This window comes from Molothrus aeneus, chromosome 1 (assembly GCF_037042795.1).
Source record: "Molothrus aeneus isolate 106 chromosome 1, BPBGC_Maene_1.0, whole genome shotgun sequence".
Lineage (NCBI taxonomy): Eukaryota > Metazoa > Chordata > Aves > Passeriformes > Icteridae > Molothrus > Molothrus aeneus.
This window is the reverse complement of record NC_089646.1, coordinates 35,515,186-35,536,986: the sequence shown is the minus strand read 5'-3', so window position 1 is coordinate 35,536,986 and position 21,801 is coordinate 35,515,186. Positions and strand designations below refer to the sequence as shown.

The 21,801-nt window shown below is 42.3% G+C and overlaps 1 protein-coding gene across 2 annotated transcripts in view; it reads left to right on the top strand.

Annotated features, from left to right (window-relative positions):
• The first annotated feature begins 6,070 nt into the window (after positions 1 to 6,070).
• Positions 6,071 to 21,801, top strand: part of COLQ (collagen like tail subunit of asymmetric acetylcholinesterase) — a 41,194-nt gene continuing 25,463 nt past the window's right edge. The window contains exons 1-3 of one of the 2 annotated variants that reach the window (XM_066569773.1): positions 6,071 to 6,239; positions 18,535 to 18,644; positions 20,551 to 20,646. In XM_066569773.1, coding sequence (XP_066425870.1) covers positions 6,134 to 6,239; positions 18,535 to 18,644; positions 20,551 to 20,646 — 312 coding nt within the window. In that variant the 5' untranslated portion in view covers positions 6,071 to 6,133. Of the gene's footprint in view, positions 6,240 to 18,534; positions 18,654 to 20,550; positions 20,647 to 21,801 lie in introns of both variants that reach the window. The other variant, XM_066569702.1, reaches the window with a different exon arrangement.

Below are 21,801 nucleotides of genomic sequence, written 5' to 3'. Positions count from 1 at the left end.
GTGTTTGGGAGATGACAACCCTGGCATCCCAGAATAACTGGGCAACAGGCAGTGCCCAGGCATTTTCTATGGCTGCCATGGTAACTGTAGCTGGGCTTCAAAATTTGAACCCGTGTAAAAAGAGAAATCCTCTCCACCTTTAGCCTGAAGCAGCATCTTTTAAAATCAGCTGAGATTCATTATCAGCTTACAAAAACAGGGCAGTTTTCCAGCATGGATGTGGCTTGCCCAGCAGCTATGGTGCCAGAGGACTCTCACCGAGTCCTCCTTGCTGTAGTGTCATGGTCAGCACTTGTAGCCATCCATTTGCTTAAAACACCCTAAAAATCAAAAACATTCTGCTATTTCTTCTTGCTGTTCTACTGTGAGCTATTTCTTTACCTTTCCCCAGCTTTATAATGTTAGTTATTCTGAAAAACCTTTGGGTAAACCCTTGGATGTTGTCCTCTACTACTGCTCCCCAAGTGGGTTTAGCAGCTCTGCTCCTGCTTTTGTATTCTGTAAGTCACAGATCCCAAACATTTAGTGCCCAAAGGTAACCAGGAGAGAGAAAAATGAGCCATGAGAAAATGAGGTTTCATGTTATTTAAAAGACAAGGTGTCTGCAGCTTTTTCAGGCCCTGATTTGCCAAGGCACCTATGCACGTGCTTCATTTCAGGAGCACCTTCATTGCTTTCACTTGCAGGACTGTGGTTACACTCATGATTAATTATTTTCCTGAGTTAGTGGTGCTTTGGCCACTCACCTGAAGGGCACTACAACCTTCTGTAGAGGATCCCTGTGTCTGGTGTTTGGATCCATGCTTGCACTGGTGTTTGGATCCATGTTTGTTTGCATGTCAGTTTGCACCCCAGTGTAATGGGCTGTACTGCAGTACAAAAGTCAGGAGCAGGATGCTGCATTGCCAGGCATCCATGAAACTCTCAGAAATTAGAAGTCCTGAGTTTAGTGCAAGCATTAAAATAATGATGTTAATAATTTTTTTCTGAAAAAAAAATTAAATTTTCTCGGTTGACAGAGAAAAAAGAAGATTGTGCTTTGTGGTGTCTAATTCATTGGGCTCTTTGGCAAGATAGATGATAAATCACTTAAATTAGGAGTTGTGGGAGCCAATTACTGCCAGATATTCCTGTGTTCTGTGCCTCCAGCAGCATGGCAGCAACACTGGTACAGGCAGTGAGTCCTGCAGACATTTACTAATCAAAGTAAATAGCAGTAGACAATCCAAATGAAAAGAAGATGAAAAAAATTACCTTGCACACAATTTCCATCTGCTCTAGTTGCAAGACCAGACTGGGTTATAGCTGTGACTTGTTTGTGATTCACTGTCTGAGGATGTTGAAAACAATTTATCTACTTACATAGTGGTGACTGGAGACCTCAGTTGGCTGGGACTATGACAGTCAAGGCCATCTTCTTTGTCCTATAGGACATTTTTCTATTAGTCATCTTAAGGTTTTGCATGTTTTCCCCAGATTTTCAAAACCTGACAATCCTAGACATACATCTTTATTCTCTGCATATGTGTAAGCATGTATGATGAGTGCATCTCATCCAAAAAGCATTGTATGCTCTACAGCTTGACAGGCAAGTTCAGAAGAAAAATGAAGTGAAAAAGAGGGAGAAGAGTGTTTTTATAAAAGTCAGCACCTGAATTATTGTTTTAAAGTTGTTCTACTTAGTTGTGCCCTCCAGCATTACAAGTCCACAAGTGGGGTGGTTTTGGTAGCTTTGATGGAAGTCATTTTGAATTATCCTATAAGCTTTAATCATGTCCTTAACTCTTTTGTTTTATAGTCTTCAGTAGAAAAAGAAATGTCTGCATGGGGATTACTCATTGGAGTGAAAAAAAAAAGTGAAGGACTGAGTCTTTGAATTAAGTCTTAACATTTCAAGATGAACTTTCTAAACATGGAATGAGAGCTGGGCTGCTCTGTAAACAAATACACTCTGAAGAGTGTAAAGATGAATCGGCTTCCCTAGTCACTTTTGCATTTCTGTGTACCATGGAGTACAGAGAAAAGAGGAGGCCAGAAGGCTGCTGCTTGTTGTGAAATGTATCAAATCCATTAAGTGCCTAATTTGCAAAAAGGAGTTGATTTTGGAAATTGCTAGTAACAAATATCCTGCCATCAATGTCCTCCTTCACTCCGTTCATGCTGTGGGTGGTAATGTGAAGGCTGACTAGTTCTGGCTTGCCTTTAGCCAGCCACCTGCTCCTGTCCTGATACCCAGCTGGGAGACTGGCACGGCTGGAGCTATGGGTAAGCCAGAGCTCCATCAAGTGTGAATGTGCTTGGGTTTACTTCATCACACAGTTAGGGTCTGTTCCTATATGGCCTTCTGAATTAAATTCAAATACACCAGCAAGGAAATGGTCAAGCCACTCAGTGGCTTTCTGCACTTACTATCATTTTGCTTCAGCAGCTGCCTTTGTACTTTAGGTAACACCATCTCCCAAGGTGACATTAGCTGTCCTGTCATAGCACTAAATCTAAGTGTTAGACATAACTGAGTCAAGTGTGCAAAACTGAACAGGTATTTTTATTGTGAAAAACAATTGTTGCTAAATAACTACCTCACAAGGAAAACGTAATTATAAAGATTCTTTTCCAGCCCCTGCTCTAATTGAATGAACAGGATTCTTCTGTACTGCTTTGCAGACATGAGATGTTATTGGATTACTGCATTAACTTGGGGTTGCTGTTTTACCTTTGCCCCACTCAGCAAAAGAGCTTTCAGACTTTTGAACCAGAAATTATATATTGAGTATCTCAATAGGACAAGGGGGAATGGTTTTAAACTAAAAGAGGGTAGATCTAGGCTAGATAAAAGGAAGAAATTTTTTGTGGTGAGGATGGTGAGACAGTGGAGCAGTTTGCCCCAAGAAATTGTGAATGCCCCTTCCCTATAAACATTCAAGTTCAGGTTGGGTGGAGCTGTGAGTAACCTGATATAGTTGAAATGTCCATGCTTATTGCGGGGGTTTGGACTAGATGACCTATCTGACCGAAATTATTCCATGATTATCGCTGTCCTTCTAACTAGAATGGTGTTCATGAAAGAATTTGAGATGGATGGTATTTTAACTATATTCATTTTACCTTGTCTTGTTGATGCAGTACCTGCCAACCAAAATTGAACAGGGCTGGGAAGAAGCTTTCTTCTTAACAAGTATTCATTAATTCTTGCAAAGAAAAAGGTTAATAAATTCTGTTTACATGGCAGTATCATTAGCAGATTCCTCCACACGCTTCTAAGAGTTCAAGTTTGGGCTGAAAAGGTCAAGTAAGACCTGCTTGAACAGACATACTTTCCAGGCTATTCTTTTCTATTATGTGTTGGTTGGCTTTTGGCATTTTTAGTTGCTGTGGCATCTACCACAAAGAAAAAAAATTTTAAAAAGGAATAGCTGGAGACATGCATTGCTTGGCTGAGCAAGTTCTCAGGGCCTGGAAAGCACATGTTTGTCAAGTCTCTCATGCCAAACTCCCCCTGCTACGTGACACGTTCCCTCCTCAGGATTCTCTCCACCGTAGGCACTGCTGCCATGGAGGCCAGAAGGAAGCCATGTGTCCAGGTGTGCAGCCTTGCCATCCAGCCTGGAGCAGGGAATGCCACTCTGCTGCGCTGCCACCTGCCTGAGTCCAGTCAGTAAGGCCACAGCTATTGTCCATTTTATTTCCAATGGACTTTGTCCTCCTCTTGTGAAACCACTGCCAGCCTTGCCAGCAGTCTCAGCTGGCAAGGCCAACACCTCAAAATTAGAGGAAACAGAACACAGGACTTGCGCTCTGACATGGCCTGGCTCGCTGCCCTGTAATGAGAGCTCTCCACTAAAATCTAAAGAGGGAATGGAACTACATCATGAAGAAGAGGTCTCTTAAATGAATATAAGTCCAAACATCTCATTTTGAGTTTTTGTGGGCGGTGGTGTGTTTTCCACAGAAGAGGGTGTGCCCACAGAGCTTTCTTCTCTCATTGGCTAGGAGCCATTTCAGTCAAACAGGCTCAGGGTGATGGAGATGCTATGCTGAAGGAAAGAATATTGACAAAACCTCCATTTTAATCAGGGGTCTCCACTGCAATAAGTGGATTAAAAGTCTCTATTTAAGAATTGACTGCAAAGCTAACTTTATGTGTTTTTTGTAACTCTGAAGCAGCCCTGGCTTTCTGTATCACTTCTGGCTACCTCTGATATAGAATTATAGAAGGAGGGGGAAGATATTAGTCCTACTGCATGATCTTAGTTCTTTCTATTATTATTGGATTAATTATTTCCTTATCAAATAGAACTTGTTTTGTACTAGAAATTTCTACCAAAATTTTCAATTGCTTAAAGGCTGCAGGAGGATTTCATCAGGATTTTAAATTATTCACTAGTTCCTTTGCCTAGCTATTGTGTTGGTCACCTGTTTTCAGAAGTGAATATTTTAATACAATCTTGACATTTTTACTTTTGAGCAATTTTTTCCAGCCTCCATGCAGGCTTCTAACATGGGGATTGCAGCTGAACATTCATCTTGCATGCTTAGGGCTTGTGATGATAAACTTCCCAAGAGCTATTCCTTTCCCACTGAGATGCAGCATGTCAAGAGAACTAATGGCACTCACTTAATCCATGGTTATCTTGGTCAAAGAAGAAAGAGACCAAATTACTACCTTCACTAAGAAAAGCCAGATACTAAAAAGGAACAGCCAGTGGAACGAAGTGGATAATATTAAAGTAGAAAATATGTTATCCAAAATATTGCAGTACTGAAAAGAGATTTTAGAAAGCATTAAGGTTATATTAAGCATGTCCTTTAGGGATAAAAATGTGTAAGGCAGATGTAATTCTTCCCATGTAGCCATTACATTTAGAAAATTTTGTCAATATGTTTGCAGTGTGTTGAAAGTAACAGCCAAGATTGTTTAACCAGAATTGTGGAAACATCTCACTTTGCTCTTCCGTGGAATTAATGCCCAGGGGAACATGTCACCATTTCTGTCAGTGAGAACTCTTCTCAAATGGGAAAAAAAATCAATTCTATAATTAATCCAAAGTATTTTCACATTTTTCTTAGGGGAAACTATAAACAGTGGGCAAAGAAAACCATCTCCATCTGGGAGAGAATAATGTTTTTCACAGCAAAGGGTGTACCTCTGATTTTCATGGAAACCACTGTCAGATTCCAGGCAGAGAGGAAGATGTCTCTGCTACTTATTCAGAGGGCACAAATTACTCTGTAAAGCCATGCATGTTGCAATAAGGCACAGAAACCCCAAACTTTTGTACAGGTAGCAAGGTCACCTGCTGGTTTTCAGAGAGGAGAAGGTTTATTTTCTTCACAGTGTGCTGTGTATTGTGTTGTCCATCTCCACCCCCCAAGCTGACAGGGTTTAATTCACCCCATCATGGCACTTGTATTGTTTCTTCCCCTCTTGCAGCCCATCAGTGAACTCTGCAATCCTGCAATGTCTGGCACTGTCAGTGATACTGTCATTTTCACTTAAATCCAAAACAATACCGTGTTTGGGCGTTCATGAAGCCTTTGTGGCATCCCTCACCTTGAGCTGCACTCTGTACATGAACACGCGTAGCTACCAGGGATGAGCAGATGGTGGGTCACTGCTCATCTCTCATTAAGGCAATTAGTGACCTGTAGGAGATGATCAATCAGGGATTTTATCCATCTCAACGCCAGTGTCTGGTTGCCTGTACCAAAGGATTCTGTTTACAGTCCAGTTCTTAATTTCTCCCATTCCTGCTCATCATTATTATTATCCAAAGAGGCTTTTTGCTTCTGTTAGCAAAACCAGAATCCCCCATGCCTCAGTTTTAGCAGCTAATGTCCACAATAGGGGCAACTGATCCAGCAGAGGAGTTAAATATAACTGTGTCTAGTGTAAGGAGAAGATTTAATGGGAAATGGTTGGCATTCTTTCTTCTTAAAGGCATGGAGAGGGAGGGGGAAGAGAGAGAGAGAGAGAGAGAGACAGGGAGAGAGAGAGAGACGTACACAGACAGACACACGCATCCCATAGAGAGGGCAGAGGCAGAGAGCAGGCAAGGCAGAGAGGGAGAGAGGGGAGAGAGAGCCCCAAAGCAGCCTTGTGCCTCTGAGTGGGATCTGCCAGGGCAGAGGCAGCATGTTGGTCCTCAGCCCGCTTGTCCGGGGATCTTACCTGCTGCTTTTCTTCTGCTTTGCTTTGCCTCAGACTGCGTACGCTGACAATGTCTTCTCACTTTCAGCAGGTAAATTGCTTTAAGTCATTACTTTTCCTCGCTTGGAGCACTCTGCACTCTGATTCTTGCACTTTCTGGTGATTGGGAACACAGGAGGAAAAAAACCCTTCGAATTGCAGATCTTGGCTGAGGGATTTTGCATTGCAGATCTGCTCTGCCACAAGTCAGGACATTTTGTTGCTTGGTCGGTTTTGCTTTTTGCTTTATAATTTCTGGTTTTAAACCCCTCCCTTCCCTTCCCCATGAGAAAAAATGGGCAAGATCCTCAGCTGTTCAAAAATGCTTTTTTTCCATTGGCCTCTGTGGTGCTGTGCTAAGGCATGGATCTGGCCCAATTAGTTTATTACTTGCATGTCTGCATGTTTCTTTCTATTTTGGATGAGTTTAGGTAGAATACAGCAAGGGGAAGAAAATGAATCTCAATGTATATCTGCTTCTATAAATAAAGCCCTGACCTCAATGAGTGCTGCCAGAGCCCGACTGGATGTTAGCAGAATAAACATCATCTGGCTCTGGCTGTGACACTAACAAATACTCGGATGACTTACATAGCAAACAAGAGCCCACTGCATGGAAAATCCCTGCTAGGCAAAGACAAAACAAATTAGTTGTCAGCTGAGCCAGGGCACTGGAAATCCCTCTTAATAGATTTTACAGTTTCAGCAGCAAGACTTCCCTTCAGTCACGTTCTGTGCGAAGGAAGGGGAAAGGCGGCGACAGCTCTGGCTCCATCTTCTTTGAGGAACTTTCACCAGTTTATGGCAAATTGCTGTCTCCCACCTTCTGTCTCTTATTCTGTATCAATACAGATGCTTCTAACTAATGTCCTGTGTTCCTTCAGTGTCAGGTTTGAGATGGTTCAACTGAGGATGGCAGGTCAGGGCCTGCTATACCTATAGATCCTCCCCATGGCTTTCACAGTGATCAGAGGGCTGCGTATTTTAAGTCGGTACATAAAATCAACCCTAGACATGGACTTAAAGGCACACAGCCTTTCTTGCTCTCAAATCCCTCTGGTATACCCATGAAGCCAAATGGTTTACATTCAAGCTCTCTGAGATGCTGAAAAGCCTTTAAATTTGTTACCATTTCTTTTCAACTGGGATGTGCTTTTTCCGTAATGTTGAGGTTAGTTAACGATGAGGTACAGGAATCACCAGGATTTATTTTCCCTGATATGCTCCAAATTGCTTTGCAATAACATCAGACCTCAAAACTTGTTTTGAAGACCTTTGTGTTTCTTTGACACCTGCAGATGACACACAGGCAAGCAAGAATGTGATGTTTCCATTGCCTACTCATGTGCCTCACACTTGTGTGTCTACAGAAGGCATTTGAGCTGTCCTGTTAAATAACAGTTCAACAAATAACCTGCCCCTAAAAAGACGGAAGACTTGTCATCTCTGCTGAAACCACAGTAGAAGAGGTAAACATGAAGGAAAATTCCAGAGCCTATTCCTTGTAGTGGAGCATTTTCCACAGGGCAGTCCTAGGCTCTTGTCTGCAAGACCCCATTGGGCAGATCCCCACCCCACAGTCTGCTCCATGGCGAAGTCCCACGCTCTGCTCTTCTGGCCAAGACACTGAAAATAACCTTTATACCCAACAAGCTCTTAGTGAGGCTCCTGCCATGTATGAATTGTCAATTTTGCTTGATAATAAGTGGAAAAAATAGCAGTTGGCCAAAGATTCTGACATAAACTCAAAGCCATAGGGCTGGATTGAGACATACCTGTGTGTCATTATTACTTGCTAATCAGGCCTATTTGGTATTAAAAATGTATAATAAGGTATGCCTTTAGAGCTTTGGTTACATCTGCATTTTAAGATATTTCTAAGAAAAAAACAGTAAGTTCTGATTTTTCTGGTAGACATCTGACAGTGGGCACAGAAGATGAATTAATTCCATTTACTCTGCAGGTGAATTAATTCTGCTTACATTCTCAGTTTTTTTAGTGATTTCTCAAAAGTTCTCTGACTGTCAGCTGAGTCAATTATTTGTATTCGGCACCAGGATGCAATTTCACATTTAAAGAATGAATTTCAGCAGTGCACTTTCAAATTCTGGAACTAATCCCATTTAGCAGAGAGAATGTTCTTAAGTGATGGCTTGTCTTTCCTATAGTTGGGAAAAAACATTCAGGTATTTTCCAGGTGTGTCTGGAAACTTCTAGCCTAAAAGTACTTTTATTTCTGTCCTCACACATCTTTGCAGTGTAATATGTCACAAATAAAAAGGCTTACATGTCTCAAAGCAGTAACTAGAAAGCAAAGGGGAAACAGCCTGTAGGGTGGAAAAGTGTTTGTACAAAAAGTGGGGAAAGAAGAATAATCTGGATCTTTGTTTTCTGCCAACTCCACCTTAGAGTCCCATCAGCTTCAAGCAACAGTGCATCCTTGTTTCTAGAAGTATTTTGAGTGTCATGTCAGATCCAAAGAGTTGAGTCTCATGGTGCTGAAGTGTCATTTCTGGAGAAAATGTTCCAAGGAGTAATATTATAACATATTATAACATATTATAACATAAGAGCATCCAGCTGTGGTTCCACATGGCAGTGACGACCCCCAGGATGGGTAGCTCAGCCCCTGGAGACAGCAGGTTATTTTCAGGGTAACCTGTCATACCCCACCCTTACACCACTTGTGTTTGTGGTGTCATTTACATTTACTTTTCAGAGCTCTGCCCTACTGAGGTTCCTGAACTGCTGCACTCACATGATGAAGGCATGAGTTCTGTAGTCATTTTTAGCTGGGCTAAATGAACCAGTCTGCACCTTGTAAGAACCAGCCTGAAGGAAGCCACCTTCCAAATTCAGGTAGTAGAAAGACTCTCTTCCTCTCCTCCTCATTCCTTCTCCTCCCCTTTACTGGTCATCCAGGCCCATCAAGGTTTTGCAGAGAGATGGGACAGTACTTAAATTATCAGAAGTATCCAGAGAAAAAGAGCTGCATCTCAGCGCTTCTTCTGGCCTTCTATGCATGCCATAAGTGCATCCTTTGATTCAGTTGGCTCCTACAGTCAATACTGATTCCTAGTTCTTTGGAAATATTATGGTGGATCAGCCTAAAAGAACTCAATGGGATATAAGAGCACTATTGGCAGTATTCTTCACACTTTCCTTGCCTTTGTCCTATTATTTTCCTGAAGAAAATGAACATTATATCTCGTTGGGCATTAGGTTATCCTCTTTGGGTCAGGAAGGTATAATATTTGCAGACAGACTTCATGTGGCAGAGCTGCAGAAAAGAATTGAGTTTTCTTGTGGGCTGATATTACCAATATCACCAAACTGTTGGAGCCGTGGTGATGGGCAAGGTGGGCTGGGAAGAGCAGGGGTGGGGTGTGTGGGGTGTCACTGTGTGGGGTGACAGCCATGGCTGGGCATCTCAGAGAAGGGACCTTGGGAGCCACTGTGCTGCTGTGCTGTGGGCAGAGGGCATTGTGCATTTGTGAGAGAAACAGCAGGAGAGAAAGGACACAGAAACAAGGGATGATTCCTGACACTGGGGGAGTTGGGATCATGGCTGTCTTTCTATAAAAGGAATATCTGACCCCATCATCAGGGCTTGGTTTTCTTTTCCCTGCAGGAATCCAAACTATTGTCATAATGGACAGCAAAGATGTCAGGTGGATGCATTTTGTTTCTAAAGAGAGTAATTATAAATATTTATTTATGTAAAATCACAAGAGAATGACTTATCAGAGTGTTTGCAAGAGAAAGGAAGTTGCAGAAGGAATTTAAAGCAAGATGAAAAGTAAAAGCTTGAAGACTCTCAAAAAGCAGCAGCCATAGCCTGCTGGGAAAATAGCTCAAAGGATGACTAGGAAGCAAAAATATCAGACCAGGGAAGGAAGCCTGGCTCTGCTCTGTAAAGTCAGCATGGGCCCAGGAGGTGCTGAGCATCCTGGTACCATTGGTTAGTGGGTTTCTCATGGAACAAACATAAGCAGGAAAGGTGGGGTCAGATTAAAATTCCTGATGGAAATGAGCCACTGGCAAAGGCTACAGCTTCGTTAGAAGAAGGAAAGCAAAGTATCATTGGCCATGAGAGGGCAGTCACCCAGCTGTGGAGCTGGGCAGCCAAAGGTCTTGGGGCAGGATGTTTGAGAGCTTTCTGTCTTGTTTGTGATTCATATGAGCCTGAAAGGGAAACAAAATATTCTTTCAGTAGATTCTCTGCTCCGCTTCAAAGAAAAGAACCTTGGGATTGGCTGGTTTAACTTGATAGCCCAAATGGGGATCTGGAAAGATAAGCCAAAAGAAGGAAGGCATATGGCTACCTTTCTAAGCTGATAAAGAAGACAATTCCTGAGCAGCCTCTGGGGAAAAGCTTGGACTGGTAGCAAATTAACAGCCTAGCATGGTGTGGTTACTGTTGCTTCAAGTAAATGGGTCTTTAAATAAGCAGAGTTTTAGAACCCAGCTGATTTGCCTTTACCTGTATATTCTCCCCTGGTAGATATGACCTGTGAAAATCCCAAACTGGGTGTGCTGCTCTGGTCAATGGAGATGATACTCAGGAAATAAATCACCTTAGGACTCAGAGAGCTTCTCTGGTGGTGTATGCTGTGCTGAGTAAGGTGAGAGCAGAGCAGCCACACTGCTGCACAGCCTGTCCCTGACTCCATGCCTGCATCCAGCTTCTCGTCAGCAAGGGCAAAGGAAGGGAACACTGATGTCATCCTCAGTAGCCAAGATCCCCCAGAGATGCTCTGAAATTCACAGTAATCCAATGAGTAGGAGCCCACTTGATCCTGTGGGTAAGGGACAAGGAAAGGCAGTTCAGGAGGTTGGGCATTTGCCTTGCAGCAGTAAACACAGATCAGAACAGGACATAGGCTCTAGTGAGGAAGCTGGAACCTGTTTGCAGCAAAGCTCCTCAAGTGCAGCCCTGGCCTTGCATGCAGGAGAGGGAAGAGGCTTCTGACATGTTTATGGCATTACTTGTTGACAAGGTCCTTGTCTTGTCAAAAAAGGTTCAGTGATAATGCAGATGAAGGGAAGGGGTTCAGTGAAGTGCTGTTGAAGTAGAATATTGTGATATTCACTTGTTGGGTTGTGAAGAAGTCCTCCAGCTGCCAGGGACAGAGGTCAGTACAGGAGCTGAGGCAGTGCTTGCTTGTCTTTCCAGCAAAGGAAGCAGTAACTGATCTGGAGGTTTCTCCATAACCTCTGAATGCTTCTGACAGGCAGCACTTCCCAAAGGGAACCTCAGCTGAAAGTGATCCACAGCTGACGTGGAGATCCAGCTGCTCCAGGCTGTCCATGCTGCACCCTTGCCATGAATGAGGAGAGCACTGGCTGTAGCCCGTGGGTATTGGACATGCTGGTCAATACTGCATTTTTGTTATGAGCAGACTGGAAGGTGGAGGCTTAAATTCCAGCACAGCAAAGCAAGCTGTTTCAAAATCAGGTGTTTTCACTGAAAGGATAGAAGCTCACCAGCAAGCAATCCAAAGTGATGCAAAATCAGCTTAGTCCCTGTGTAGCTGTTGACAGGTGGTGCTTGTAGGCCTCTGCCTTTGGTACAGACAGTTCATTTGTGGGCATGTCAATATTACCAAACCCCTGCACAGGAGGGGAACAGTCTGTGGCTTCACATTTTAGCCTCCTTGCATTTGACAATGTGTTTCCTATCAGACACTGAGGCTTCCCATGGGTGGGCTATTGGCACAGAAGCACCAGCAGTGTGACTGCAGCAAAAGAAACATTTAATCTCAGTTACAACCATAGAAAAATATCACTTGTGTTTAGACAGGAGGACGTTTGTGGTCACAATAGACCCTGTATCCCAGCAGTCTTTAGCTCCTAGTGCTAGGGTGGTGTGTGGCTGCAGACTCAGCTGTGGTGCAGCACAGAGCTCAGGACATGGCTGGGAGATCTGTCCAGTGCTGCAGCTTAGAAGGTAGAAAAGAACAGGGCAAGACCTTCAAATCTAAGGAGAATTGTTTGAGGAAGGTCAGAAATAAATGAGAGGAAAAACTCTACAGGAATTAACAGACTCCAACCTAGGTGTTCTACTTCTTCCCTTCTCCTCTCCAAGGAATCACCCCTTTAATGGGAAGGAAATTGTGGGGACTCTTTCTGTAGTCACACAGCTGTGATGGTAAAAGAGCATTTGGGAAGACAAGATGGATGTAGGAAAACCACTGGAGAGATCTGAAACATTGTGGGGAAAGAGGTTCACCATTTTCCTCAGGAACTAGCAAGAAGGTATGGATAAATGTAGGCTTCTGGGGAGTGCACACAATTAAAGGCAGTGCTACAATTTCAGTTTTCTTCTACCCAGGGAAGTGATTATGGAGTATTTTTACCAGCTTCTTGAAACGACAAAGTTTACAATTTTTTCCAATACAAAGTTAATACATAGTTGGGTTTTTTGGTCAAAAGCAGAAGAACAAAGTCATCTGGCCTGGGAATCTGTTGCAGCAAGGGAGTCATGAGGAATTAATCTAGTTGATGGCAACAGGCTTTCAAAGAAGAATTGAGAGGCTTTTCTCTGAAGTCTTTTTGAGCACACAGCAACACCCACAGTCTCATAGGGATTGTCTGGGACTGTCTGAGCATATGGTGGAGCAACATCAAAGTCAAGCACATGTTTGATCTATGCCAGCACTGACAGATTATGATCTTGCACTTGCAGAAGGGTGGAACTGGTGTCTCTCAGCTTTGTTGCTACTGAACTTACACAAAGTGGGAGAGGACTGTGTGGCAGTGAATGACATGCAGAAGTCTTTCAGGCCATCCTGCTTTAATCTTTTGGGCTTCAGGCTCTTCTACAGATTACAGTAAATTCTTAGGCTTTAATACTCAGACTATTTATACTATTGGTGTGAAGAGCAGTTGAGTTTTATGAGTTTTATGGTGTGAAGAGCAGTTGAGTTTTTTCTGGCTTATAAAATGAGATGAGATATTGTAATTCACCAGATGGTATTGTAATTGAGTTATGGGGGACTTGCTTAACTTCTCTGTGCCTCAGTTTCTCACACACTGATGGGGAGTGCATAGAATTGTCAACATTGTTTAGCAGTGCCTAGAGCCCTGGAGCTCTGCAAGTGAAGGGCAATAGAAGGAAAATTGCACAGAATGGCCCTGTCATGGTTATTAGGATTTATAAGACACAGGTTTATTTTACAAACCTGTTTTATAACCCACTGAAGTGTTACACTCATTAGATTTTACTGGGATTTTTCATTGTTTTGTGAAAGAGAATGCAGAGCCAACACAATCAAATCCTCCTCTCTCTCCCCCTCCCTGTACTGATCTCAGAATTTGCCTTCTGCAATCAGACTGAGAGAACGGTGTATAATCTTCTGGCATGTTCTTGTCCTCAGACATGCACATACACACAGATAAAATATCTGAAATGTTACATACAGGGAGTAAAAGACCTTTCTTTCCTTTGCTAAAAAATCCCACAGGCCCCTTTGCTCTCCCACACCTTGCTGTGCCTGCAGTGTTTTTTAGGGCTGACCTCAGAGATGCAGCCATCCCTCTCTCCCCAGCCAGGCTGCCAGAGCTGCTGAGGGACGTGGGCTCAGTGTTAGGTGGGGATGGAGGACGGAGCGTCCTTGCTGCTGTGGCCAGGTGAATATCCAGACCCATTGTCCAGGCAGAGTGCCAGGGATCATGCTATTGTCAAGCTTTGGGAACACTGACTGATTTTTAAATACATTTATTTATTTATTTATTTATTTATTTATTTATTTATTTATTTATTTATTTCTGACCATTTCTAAGTGTGCATCCGCTAGTAAAGTACCGCTGTCACAGCCTGTGGTTATTTAGAGATTAAAAATTTCAAATTTTTATGAGATTTTCTTGACTGTGCTAGATTAACCTTTAGAACTTAGTGGTCTTTTTCAGCCTAAAGAATGTTACGGTTCTATTAAAAGAAACTTGCAAGGTTTCATCTGGATTTCTTCATTTTCTCAAATTAATTGAAATTATTTCTGATCTGCTTTGTTCTGTTTCTTAAATAGTCTGAAGCCCATCTTTAGCAAAGGGAAATTAGTAGCAGGGCAGAGCTGCATCTCTGTGTCTCATTTGTAACTCCCATGGGAATTTCATGGGTCACCACCTCCTCCACACAGACATCATTACCTAAGCTTGATATATTTCTTTGGCATATTTAATGTGGTTTATATGAAAGGATATATTGCAGCCATCAACTATAAGGTTCAAGTTCAAAAATGTTTTAAGAGGTGCAGAAAATTCACTAACTTGACTGTTCAACCCAGCTCCAAACACAAGCTGTATTCTCATCTCTGCTAAAATTTACACTTTGACCCAAAGTGTCCTTAAAGCACACTTTGGGTCAAAAAGTTTCATGAAGCACACTTTAAAGAAGCATACATTGGTAATTTGGTAATGCTGGCACTTATCTTTGGCAATTTGAAGGAGAGCTTAATACCTGCATCAGCTCTGTAAATAAAGGCACCTTCAACAAGCTCTGAAACTTTCCTAACTAAAGAGGAAAATGTGCCATTGTCACTTGCAGTAGATGTCCGGACTGGAGCTGGGTGGCTGCAGACTGTGGGGCTCTGCTGTCCTTGCAAGGAGGCTGAGAGGAGCCTGAATGAATGACAACAAAGCAGATGAAAGGCTGTTTCAGCTGGACAAGCTCACATTCATTAACTGGCAGCTCTGCCCAGCTGGTTTATGATTAATTCTGAGCGCCATCCGAGGGGGAGAAGCATCTGTGATGGCTGTCGGCCGTCAGAGGGCTCCATCCAGCACAGCCCTGCCTGTCACAGGCTGGGCAAGCCACCAGCCCTGCTGTCAGGCTGAGACTTTGGGTAATAGCTCAGCTTCCCATCAGGGCTTGCTGGTTCAATGTGGTCATAAATAGGAAGGGAAACACATGTTAAGTATCCTTTTCCTTTCCTGTCCTTTCCTCCTGGCGTTCAGCCTACAGCTTTGTGATTTTAGGATGAAAGTCACTCAAATGGTTAATTTATGATTTCTTTCCAGTGAAATCTTGTAAATCTGACCTGAGTCCAGCAGAATATCTCTGCTATTTCTGTTGCAGCTGTGGGGTTAAAGATTTCTCTAGGATCTGCCCTCGGAGGCCTCACGGACCTCATATGAGCCCCACTCCAGGGGACTCAGCCTGGGTGAAGGTTTCTCTCTGGCTCTGTGTTGTATCATCTTGAGTAAGAGTTCCCAAATCCCAGCCATTGTCACAAGAAATCTGCAGCAGCAAAATGAAACATCACACCTTATCTAAAGTATGTTGTTTTCTGAAGCTACCATTGGCAGTATATCCATAGATTTATAAAGTCACTTTCTGGAACTGGATTAACTCATACCCTTGACCATAAAAATAACCTGAGAATGTAAACATGTTCTATTTCAAAGGTGATTATTTTGAATTTTTATGTTCTTTGAAAACAGCTGCCTCTTGGAAAAGTCCTAAAAGGATGTTTTCACTTTGTCTTTTTTTCTTATTGAACATGTTCTTTGGCATTGGAGTTGTTGAAAGAGCAACTTCTGTATGAGATGTGTAAATGCATACTCTGTGTGGGCAGGCTCTTCATATTTCACAGAAAACTATGACAGTCCTATTCTTGGGCTGAGATTTTTTCCACTGATGGGGACTGGAGTATTCTGAAGCTGTGTTTAGCCAACAAAGCTAACCTGGAGCCTAAAAATACACATTGCATTTGCAAAGAGCCTGTGAGCCTGCCAAGGTAACCCTTTTGTGATATAAATCAAGGCAATACTGTAATAGTTGTACATCTTGGACCCATTGCAGTTACTGACAAAACCCATACCAAAGAAAGGTGGTGCTTACTGGAAGATCAGATTGCAGCAGTCCTACCTGCAGCCCCTTTGTGAATCATTGGTTTTTTCTCCTTCTGCTGCCCTGTTACCTGTCATACCTGAGTGGGGAAGGTTCTTGGGTCTAGAATCAGTCTTTTCTTAAATATGTGCTTGACAAATGCACCTTCTAGAGCAGAGCCAGGGTTACTGATGGAGCCCCTGAAATATTAACTACCCAAGTCATTACATAATTGATACCTGTCCTATATAGCAATACCTTTACTATTAATGGTATGTAATTACTTGGTATATAATAATAGTGTCTATTAGAATTTAGTATCTATCTATAGGAATAGCATCTATTAGTAATAGTGTCTAATAATATCTACAGTAATAGTATCTATTGCTAGTACTGGTAGTTAGATTTTGCTTGTCTCCTCATTGAGATCAGTACATGCTACCACTGCTCATACCAGCAAACCCAGAGTGGGCTTCACCCTAACTTGTGTTATAGTAGCATAAAGACTGAAAGGAGGGGCCTTTTTTTTTCCCATCTCACTTAGGTATAGTGTTTTTCACAATAAAACTGTTCCACAGATTTTCAGGCTTTTCTTCTAAAAAGGAGAACCCAAATTTTTTATAACCCAGGACTGGAATTTACTCATGAGGATGTGACAAGTGTCATATTAGAACTATAGCTGTACATCTATATTTAATCTTCTATTTGCAAAATATTTAAAGAACAACCCTTTTTTTTTTTAAGTAGCAGTACAACTGCAGTAATGTAAACCTTTTTTTCTGCAGAAAAAGAATTGCTGGTAGAGATATCTTAGCAACTAAGCCACATCAGGCTAGTTTTGATATTCTTATTCTCATTGAATGATAATAATCCTACTGAAATTTTAACTAGGCCATGAAATGAGGTGATACTAAGAAAGATTATGTTGGAATGTGGCCTAAAATAAAGTAATAATCACACTTTATACCTTGTTAAATTACAAGCTGTCCATTACCTATATACTGCACTATTTTGTCCCAATGAAATATGTTCAAATTCAGTCCTGAGACACAGACAACCACAGAAGCTGTGTGTTAAAAATTGAAAAAATTGTTTACAGCTGCATAACAGTGACTGAATTCAGGTTACGCTGATATAAAACTCAACTCTATCTTTGTATTTTATTACAAATAAGTGCTGGAGATAGGTGACTCATACCTCTGTTACTTTTTAAAGGACATTGGCATTTCAGTACATATTTAAAGTTTGAATTGAAAAATATACCATTTTTAAAAATAAATCTTCTGCCTTTCTCTTAAATTGAAGTTTTTGACTGAGTTGCAAACTTGTGAGGAAAAGCTGAGGAAGAGTCTTCATTATGAACCCTTCCAGAATTCAACTGACTCAGGTCTCAAAGATATCACAAATAGTGCTTTAATAGAGAAAAAAATATCTGAATGACATGAACTACCCCTGAATGCTGCTGAATCCCACTCCTCTGGGCAGCTCTTTTCTGTGCTTCAGGACTGAGAAAATGCCATCCCCATTAACATGGGGTGGTAGAAATGAGGTAATATATTTTCTGAGACATTTGAAAAACTAGAAGTAACTCTGTTCTTCCCTTACCTTGAGATGTGACTAATATCCAGCCTGCAATTGATTTGCACTCAAATCTAGCAATTTCATCAGGTTTGTTTTCCCAGAAACTTAATTTAGAGATTTTCTATTAATACCAGATACTTCACCATTGGCTTTTCTTCTTGGCTTCCTGCCACCCTTCAATTCACAGACACCCATTCCAGCTGCAACTAGCCAGAGGAAGAAACCAACAGGCATAAATAAATATTTGCTATCCTTGGAAAAACCTTTGAGGAAGGTTCTCACTCTGATCAGAGATGTATTTCCCAAGAAGTAAATAAGATTCAGAGGAAAAAAATACAGTGTATAAATGCACCATTTTAATATCTTCCTTTGTGAATTTCGGTCACAGCATATTTTGATGGAAGTTTACCTCTCAGAAAACATTAAATACACTGCCAAACACAGCTGAGGTTCCGTCTTACCAGTCAGTCAGTGACAAAGTTATCAACTAAGTTTGGCTTGTGGGGTATTTATTCTTAGGGATGATGCACAAATCAGAAATACAGCAACCTGGTTGCAGCTCCAGACGAAATACAAGTCCATGTGTTGTGGGACAGCTTCTCACTTCCCACTTAGCACAGAAGTGCCTAAAGTGATTCAGTTCACAGGGAAGGTGATGGCCAACAGCACTGAGTGCTTTCCTGGTGGCAAGTGGGCTCTAGCAGGGACCAGAAGAAGCTACTTGTAACAGACTTCTGGAACAGAGGGTAGAGAAAACAAGAAATGCTTGATCCATTTTTTGATGTGATCAATCTGGAATGTTCAAGATTCTGCCTGTGTCAGAGCCACATTTAGAGCTTAGAACTCTGCATAGCGTTCTGTGAAACGGCAACTTCTCTTATTCTGTAAGAAATGATTGTGCTGTTCAAGACCACAGATGAGTGTTTGTATTGAACAGATCTGCCTTGTTTGGAACAGAAGAAGCAGCACTGCAGAGCATGCTGCCTCCTTGGCCCTCCTCCACCGCCCCTGTTCCCACCACCGTACTTCAGGCACGGCTGGAGCACTGTAAGTGTGGCTTTCACTTCTTTTACATGAACTTTTATGACAAAGAATGAAGCATCCTCTCGAGCACTGCCTCATGGTGTCACTCAGCAAACCTGCCTGGCTGTGCTGATGTGGCTCTGTGAGGACAGTCACACAGCATCCCAGACTGGGGCTTGAAGTAAATATCAAGTGGATCAAGGAATGAAATGAGGCTGGATTTGTTCCTGCAGTTAATTCAATTACTTTAAATATTTCCCTTACTCTGTATTGAAACCTTCTTAGAGTGAGGCAATCCTGAACCAGAGGAAATGACAGGGCAGTAAACCAGTAAGGACAAAAAGGCAGTTTTCCATCCTGCACAATGATTTCTGGGTGTATGTCCTGTTCTGCATCACATTTGCCTTACCTAGTAGGTGAAATGAAGGTCCTGAAATCCTTCTGTGGAATCTACCCCCCACCATTTCATTTTGCAGAAACACATATGTGTTTGAGATGCTGGTATCAGTTTTCACTCAACCACCTATGCACAAACCTGCCATGTGTGATAAATGTCCATACACATATGCTGACATAAGCATGTTCAGGATACAATGGGAATAAGACATAGCAATTTGCCCAAGTACTCTTACTGCAGGTTCTGCTAACTACAACATATCCTCCATCCCGGCATAAAGAATTCTTCTACCTACTCAGTAATTCCTGTTCCTTAATTTTAATGTTCATTTACCATATGCAAACACTGCAATTACTGCTAGTGTTCTAAATAAATGATGATTAAATAGTAAATAATGTAAATAATTTAAATAATATCAATAATGTAAATAATAATGTAAATAAATAATAATATAAATGATAAAAATAGTAAATAATGTAAATCTTAATAATAGTAAATAATGATTAATAAGATGTCAGGCAAGAAGTAACCCAAGAAAAAGTATGGTGTAAAATCCTCCATTGCCTTCTGACTAATCAGGATTGAACTCAGGCTGCTGATCTCCAAGCCTCATTACCTCCCCTGCCTGTGCCTTGATTTCCACAGAAAGGAGATCCAAAGACAGGATCTCTTTAGGAATGTTGTGTACTCCTTCAGTAAGAATGAGACTGGGACCAGGGTTCTCTGAGATCCCTTCAAGCAGCTTAGAGAGTAATCTGAGCCTAAAATCACCCTTCACACCATCTCCCCATGAAAACATGATATGAAAATAAGCAGTTACAAGCAGGGTGGGAGCCATGTGAATTAAACCATGAGCAGTTTGTTCTTTGGAGCCTGTAGTCAGAGCTTTACTGGAAAATGGCCTTTCTCTACGAAGCTGAAGATCAGTTGTTTCAGTCCAGTGTTTCTGGCTCAGTGTTCATCTGTATTTCCAGGGGAGATCACTTTTTGCACAGGACATAAATAAGGCATTTCACTCATGAAAGCTTCATGTTGAAGTCAGAAGGTCAGGCATTCATTGATCATTTAAGGCACTGGCTCTGATCTGCAGTGAACGGATGCCTGCGGGTCAGTATCTTCTGGAGCGAAGTTCAGGCTGCCTGTGCCCTCCCTGGCTGAGGTATCTATTTTTGGAGCAAAGATGCTATTCCTGGAGAGGAGCTGCTGCTGGCAAAGTGGGACAGAGAGGGCAGGGTCAGGTCTAAGAATAGGCCAGGGTCCCACGCTGGCTCAGAGGGGCAGCCTGGCTGCAATGTGCCTCTGGGAGAGGAAGAGGAGGAAGAGGGGGAAGAGAAGGAAGCATGGGGCAGGAGGCTACGCTGAAGTGCTACTGTTCAGGCATCTATGAAGAACCTTGTGACAAGCCCCAGACTTCTCCCAAAGGGAGCAAATAAACCCTTTTGAGGCTGTACTGTATGGTGGCTGGAATTTTATGCATTTCTCCAACAGGCTACATGTGGCTGCATGTTCACTCATATGTTTGATGTTTTATAGAAGCTGGATATGGAAGAGCTGTGTCATGAGCTCCAGATAATGCAGGCTGCCTCTCTGCCTGAATTGCACTGCTCTGCAGGGCCTCCTGGCCCCCAGGTGAGTGAGGCATGTGTGATAAAACCACATCATTCTCTCACTTGCTCCAAAGTCCTTACAAAGCTGTGAAACACATGAAAATGCTTTTTACCACCCAATAAGCATGCCAAGCTCTGGCTAAATTTCATTTTGATATGGCTTTGCATAAATCATGTAGGCTTTTTACCCTATGTTCTCATCCCTGCCTTACACACTTCATTCTGTTTCAAGTTCACCCTTCATTTTTGTGGAGTCTTACAGTGGGTAGCACCCGTCAAAAAATCACAGATGCATCATCACTTCCTTCAGATGCTTCTTGTCAGTTTTTTCTTTGCTTTAGACTCTGTTCTCTTTTTTTGTGAGGACAAGAGCCTGTGGAGTGGATGCACAAGGTAAAAAACGGACTGGGATGTTGGCAGAGTATATCCCTGAGAAGGCAAACATCTACAGTAAAATCAGGGACAAGGAGGGACTTAGCAGGGTACTGGGGTGGGATTCAGGAGTTGCAGGGTCTCCTAGCTTTACCTGCAACATTTCTGCCTCTGACTTGCTGGATAACCTCAGACCAGCCTTTTTGACCTCACACCTCATTTCCTACAATTTATTCTTTCAGAAATCTTCAGAGGAAGGTCAGAAATCTTAGAGTCACATAGCAGTTTGAGTTGGAAGGGACTTTTAAAGGTCAACAAGTACAACCTCCCTACAATGAACAGAGACAATACAACTATACCAGGTTGCTCAGAACCCTGGCCTTTTTCTTCTGAGGAAATGAGCCACCTCTAGAGGGAAGGTTTTTATGAACATCCCTGTATTGTAGGGATCCTCTGTTTGTCTTTCCATTCCAGTTGCCTCCAAAGAAAAGGGAGAGTTTTCATGGAGAGGCACTTCCAGTTCCTGCTGGGGCACAGGCAGTCCCAATCCATGTGCTCTGCCTGGTGCCTTGGGACAATGAGCTTCCTCAAGCCCCCTGGGTGCCAGTTTATTGCCATACAGCCCATGGCAGACACAGCTCAGGGCCTGTGCTCAGGGAAGCTGTGGCTGAGGCTTTGTCAGCCTGAGAAGGTAACAAACACCCAAACACTATTTAAAAACTATGGACAACACATCAAAGTAAAGGCTCAGTTATGTGGCAAAAAGCTTAGCTTTAATTATTTATAAGTCAGTACTTCAGAAGAT